Genomic DNA, 6,128 nt, shown 5'->3' with positions numbered 1-6,128 from the left:
CTATACGCTCGCTGAAACAAGGGAGAAGACCAGTGGAGGGCTATATTGCAGAGTTTAAATGCTGGGTCACAGACTGTGAGTGGAATTATATCAGTTTAAAAAAACAATTTAGGCTGGGACTCTCCGAGGCTTTGAAGGACTAACTCGCCAGAACTGAATTACCTGCAACTCTTGGGGCCTTAATACAACTTTCCATATCAATAGACAGAAGGTTAAGAGAAAGAGGAGCCGAAATTCGTATTGGTTCTTTTCCCCAAAGACACACCCTCTGTGACGCAAAAGCTCCTATGGACATTTGCACGTCATCCACAGGACCTTGGTCTTCCTCTCTCGCCACTACTGGTGGCCGGAACTCCGCAAAGATGTGGCAGACTTTGTGAAAGCTTGCCCATTCTGTGCTCGTACTAAGTCCCCTAACCAGGCTCCAGCAGGGCATCTCTTACCATTACCTGTTCCTGAAGAACCTTGGTGCCATATTGCTATGGACTTTATCACTGATCTCCCACTGTTCGAAGGCTGTACCGCAGTATGGGTAGTGGTAGACCGATTTTCCAAGATGGCACACTTCGTACCACTTTCCTCACTCCCATCAGCAGCAGAATTAGCGCCAATCTTTATTAGAGAGATTTTTAGACTCCACGGAGCACCAACCAGCATAGTCTCAGACCGTGGGGTCCAGTTTACTTCCAAATTCTGGAGGGCTCTTTGCAAATCCCTGGATGTATCAGTACAGCTTTCTTCTGCCTACCATCCGCAGTCTAATGGACAAACTGAAAGAACCAACCAGTCCCTGGAGCAGTTCCTTCGGGCGTTTGTATCAGCCTACCAAGATGATTGGGTTGCCCTTCTGGGCAGAATTCGCTCACAATAATGATCATAATGCCAGCACCCAAAAATCGCCATTCTTTATAGTTTATGGTAAACTTCCACGGATTCCTTTGCCTATGCCCAGTTCTCCTGATATTCCAGCCTTGGATACCTGGCAGAGGAATATGAATCAGGTCTGGTCCCAAGTCCACTACCAACTTCAGCAAGCTGCTGATAGGCACAAAAGATTTGCTGATCGACATCGACGAAAGGCTCCACCTCTACAGCCTGGGGACAAGGTGTGGCTGGCTACTAAATATATCCGCCTAAAGGTTCCATCTATGAAGTTTGCCTCGCGTTACATCGGGCCATATGTTATTTCTGCAAGAATTAACCCGGTTTGTTTTAAACTCCGTTTACCTCCTCAGCTGAAAATTCCTAATTCTTTCCATGTATCACTGCTCAAGCCTTTGGTCCTGAACAAGTTTTCCCGTTCTTCTTCCCTGGCAACTCCTCCAGTTAACCCATCTCAGGAATACGCGGTTCATCAAATTTTGGACTCTAAAGTCTCCCGTGGGAAACTTCACTATCTTATTGATTGGAAAGGCTTCGGTCCAGAAGAAAGATCCTGGATACCCGCTCCTGATGTTTCTGCTCCTCTCCTGGTGAAAAGGTTCCACCTTCGCTTTCCCTTGAAACCCGGGCCCCGGCGGCCGGGAAGACCCCGTAAAAGGGGGGGTACTGTCACACTTCCCTGTGTGAGGATCCGGCGCCGGGTTTTACCTCCTGTCTGAGCTGCTTGGCTTCCTGCCAATCCACTCTGAACCTCTCCATTAAAAGTCCAGCTCACTTGTTCCGTGCCGTTCGAGCAACGTGTCTTTTCACCCAGTCGGACTTCCTGTTTATTTCTTGCCTCTGTAATCCCTGCGGTTGCCCACCACCTACCTTGTCTCCTGTGAGTCTGGATTCCCTCTTCCTCACAGTGAGATCCTGTACGTCCTGCATTGGATTGATCATCAGCTTCTTCAAGTGAGTCCTTGCACCTGTGCCTACTCGTGTGGCTGTGTATATGCTTCAACCCTGTCTGCTGATGCATCCAGCACCTCGGTGCTGCCACTAATCTTTATGTCTGTGTGGGCATGCTAGAGAGCCGCAACCTGGAAGGTGTCCAGCAGCCAATCATCCTCACCATTAGAGGCTCTGTCGAACACCTGGCCCTTCTTAGAACCTGCGCCTCTAGTGCGTCCCTGTTAACACACAGACACCATTTTTTTGCACGCTACTTTCTGTCATTTTGTGTGCCCCGGTCGCAGACCGTGACAGCAGGACTACAATTGGTAAACAGGCAGAGTGTTGTCCGCCCATAGCAGGCCTGAACATAGACATACAGTACACAACAGGATTAACAGGTATTATTTGAATGAAAACTGCAGATTTAATAATATTGAAATTACTTTTGAAATTATATTAACATGTTAAAACTTACATGAACTTTTAGTGATTAGGTTTTCATATGCTTTAGGAGAATGTTTTTTGTAAAGGTTTTAGCAGAGTATAATTCTGGTGTAAGTAAGGTAGAGTAATGTGCTTACTTATAGTGTCCAGTCAGAGATCTCTTGCATTAATATGAATCCATAAACACACATCTGATTGCAATAGGTTACTGCACATTTTGCACTTTTATTAAAGTAACCAATATTAATTAGTATTCTCATGCAATCCGAAATGAAAGTGAATTATGTAGATATTGTAAAACATTAGTTTATTCATAATAGCCCACAACTATTTTAAAAAAAGGTTACAATGGAGGTTTCTGCCCTTCATGTAACCGGCCTAAAGACTTTCAGAAAAGGTAAGTATGAAAAAGGAAAACAAACACACATGGGGGCACTGCAGGAGCACTCAGAGGTTGGAGGATGAGCCTGGAATTGGGATTTAAACATAACCTGCAGTTACATTTTTAGTTTTCAAACAATAACTACATTTATAATCAACCACTATATAATTAGGATGAATTGGTCATTTCTGAATAACATTTACACTCTTTATTATTTATATACTTATACTTACTAATATACACTCTTATTATTAATGTGTATATAGGTTTTTATTATTGTGTAATTGTTTAATGCACCATTCATGGAATGTAAATGTGAGTTTTGTTGTATGTTTTTATATAATGATAATAAAGATAATAGAAAAAAATGTAAACCTTTAATGTTTCCTTTATTTCAGTGGTTTATGCCAAGTATAATACCTGTTAGTTTTGGATATTGGGGGGGAAGTTTGTTTCTAAAAGATTTCCCGATTGCATTTTTGACCTCCTGGTTTCTTAGTGTGTAGATAATAGGATTTAGTAGAGGTGTCAGTACTGTATACAGTACAGACACCAGCTTGTCTGCTGCATAGTTCACCGGTGGCCTCAAATAGATGAACACACATGGTCCAAAGAAGAATATAACAACCAGGAGATGGGCAGCGCATGTAGAGAACGCTTTACGTCTCCCTTCTGATGAATGAATCTTTAAGATTGTGGTTATGATTCCAAGGTAGGAGAACAAGAGCACACAAAAGCAGCTGAGTGAAATCATCCCACTGTTGGCTATAATAAATATATCAATAAAGAAGGTGTCAGAACAGGCCAGTACAGCTAGTGGGTGGACATCACAGAAGAAGTGGTTAATCTTGTTTGGACCACAGAATGGCAGCTGGTAGGTGAGAAAAGCTTGAGTGAAGGAATGCAAGAAACCTGCCAGCCAAGTAAATGTCACCAGCCAACAGCAAAATTTGTAGTTCATGACAATGTTATATCTGAGTGGATTACAGATAGCTACATAACGGTCATATGCCATGACGGTCAGAAGGAAACATTCTGTGCCACCAAATAAATGAAGGAAGAATAGCTGTGATATGCACTGGTTAAATGAGATAGTGTTTTGATTTGATAGGACATTTACCAGCATCTTTGGGATGGTGACAGATGAGTAACACATGTCCAAGAAAGACAAGTTGCTGAGAAAAAAATACATAGGTGAGCGCAGACGTGGATCAACATGGACCGCTGTGATAATGAGAAGGTTCCCTGATAAAGTCATTACATACAGGGCCAGAAACAAGACACTGAAAAATATCTGAAATTCATGTGAATAGGAGAGACCACTAAGTGTAAATTCAGTTACTAAGCTTTGATTTCGAAGTGCCATATTCTTCTCTTAGGGTAATGGAAATAATGGGCAATAAAGAAATGAACAAGAACAGAATCAGAAATACATTAGAAAACATATAACTGTTACATGTTTATGAGAAAACGATGGTCCCAACATAATCGTTTTTGAACATTTATGTAACATAACATATTTGGGAATCAATGCCATTATTTTCATAACTCTGGTACTATTTTAGTTCTATACTATAATGGTTTTAAATTCCTAACATGTTTTCCATAGGTTTCAGATTTACCAAATTAGTGTTGTACAGTTTTCTTCACTGCATACAATAAATATGGGACAATTTACACTTCCCCAAATATAATTACTATAATTAATAAAGAAATCAGCAAACTGCGACCACACATAGCAAGCAACTAGAATGCTTTGTTCTCCTAGTGGTGTATAGTAGAGTGAAGTGCTATTGTTTGCTATGGATAGTTGCACTTTACTAAACATGTTTGTCTGTATATATATTAAAATATACCAGTAAAAATCAATATACAACACTAACATGGTACTAATTTACTGAAGGAGTAGAGTGCTCATTTAGTCTCCTGTTCACTTCAATCGTCCAATCATGTGCAAGGGAAGTTTGTACTTAAATTTTTTCCCACATAAAATGGTATTTGAAGTTTACAATAAGCTTTGTGAACTGCCCACATTATTATGAAGTCAACCCCATTAAAAGTCACTACTTTTTGTAGACTATTGTGTTTGACTGTTTGTAATGTATCTTATATGTGTAATATATTAATACTGTATATCATTTAGAAATATTGTTTCCCTTTAAACACATTAATGGCTCAGTTTCTGTGAACTTTGGAAAATTAAAATACTAAACCTTTTCCAAGATGAGAAAAGCTGTCTTATTAATAAATGGGACAATAAAGAAACATACACTGTATAACACAGGTATAATAGATACAAAAAGCACCTTGTACTCTATGATGAGACATGCAGATCAGTGAAATAAAAATTGGTGGGAAATGTGCATTGGTGATATAAGCAAGCCTAATTTTTCTGATGATTTAATTGATCCTTTATTTATATCATCCCTTGTGTTGTATTCTGGGTAAGAAATCCCCTTAGAATACATGTCAGAAGAAATAAATTGTGCAATTAAATTAATTAGCTACTGATTATTTTAATGAAAATAAATAAATGCTATTTTGTGTAGAGCAATTGCAGGACCAATATTTTACTTTTAGTGCTGATTTATTTTGACTGACTGCAAACATATACTGAATGTATGGATAACACATATATTTTTTTTTGCAGTGTGCCATTGGCAAAAGAATAGTAAACCATTATTTGGCAAGGCCTAAGTCACCAGCTATAATTAAACTGGAAAAAGAATAAAAATATTCAAAAAACCTTAACCCCCTTCCTGGCCACAATCTGTATATTAGAACTTCCTGGCAGGATGCCCCATAGGACCCACCAGTGAACGTTCTCCCCTATGAGAGGCAGCAGCTAACACTTCATGAGATTGATAGCTCTCAGTCCCAACTGTTATTGACAGCTGTGATTCCCTCTGATGACTAGGAACCAATCAAAGTAGTTCCCAATAATGTGATCACTATGTTAGCTCTGACATATGGATAACATGCCAGCTGGAAGCTCCAGTGACATAAATGAAAGCCTTCAGTTACAGATGAACACTGCCATCTTCAGACAGCAGTGTGTATCAGAAGTGTCATCTATTTAATTGTTCAACTGTTGAATACAGTTGCAATATTAAAAAATAGACATACAATGGAAAGACATTTTTTTTTTCATTTTGGTATGTTTGTCAGCCTATATCAGCCTATATCAAAAGCTGTGCAAGGTTTTTTTTTTCAATTAAAACATTGTACCAAATAAAAACCTTATGTGAGCATCTGGGCATCAGTGAATTCTGGTCACAAAAGGGTTCATCTTAAATAAGTGCTTACCCACCATTTGATCCTATTGCAGTAATCAGATTTAACTATCCTATTGTGAGAGCAGCTGACATCATACGTATCAAAGGCATAGCTGTCAATTAGTTTTTCGGGATTCGGGTCCGAAAGTCAATTTGTTTCGGGATTCAGATTTGGGCGAAATTCATTAGCGGTAGTCTAAATTTTCATT

At 39.4% G+C, this 6,128-nt stretch overlaps 1 protein-coding gene across 1 annotated transcript; it reads right to left on the bottom strand.

The window, feature by feature from the left end:
• Positions 1–336: 336 nt before the first annotated feature.
• Positions 337–4,010, bottom strand: LOC108792369 (olfactory receptor 4E2-like). Its single transcript, XM_018563137.1, has 2 exons — positions 3,117–4,010; positions 337–408 (listed from the first exon to the last, which is right to left on the bottom strand). The coding sequence occupies exons 1-2, from the start codon at positions 4,008–4,010 to the stop codon at positions 337–339; spliced, it is 966 nt and encodes a 321-aa protein (XP_018418639.1).
• Positions 4,011–6,128: the final 2,118 nt, after the last annotated feature.

This window comes from Nanorana parkeri, unplaced genomic scaffold, assembly GCF_000935625.1.
Source record: "Nanorana parkeri isolate BGI_ZX_2015 unplaced genomic scaffold, ASM93562v1 scaffold635, whole genome shotgun sequence".
Lineage (NCBI taxonomy): Eukaryota > Metazoa > Chordata > Amphibia > Anura > Dicroglossidae > Nanorana > Nanorana parkeri.
This window is presented reverse-complemented; position numbering and strand designations above follow the sequence as displayed.

Bases quoted from the DNA above. Each gene is read 5' to 3' on its own strand.
- LOC108792369 (XM_018563137.1), bottom strand. From the start codon at position 4,010: ATGGCACTTCGAAATCAAAGCTTAGTAACTGAATTTACACTTAGTGGT. The intron at 409-3,116 runs ATCGGGAAATCT...TGGTTAGGGGAC, and splicing joins ACCAGGAGGTCAAAAATGCA to TTAGTACGAGCACAGAATGG.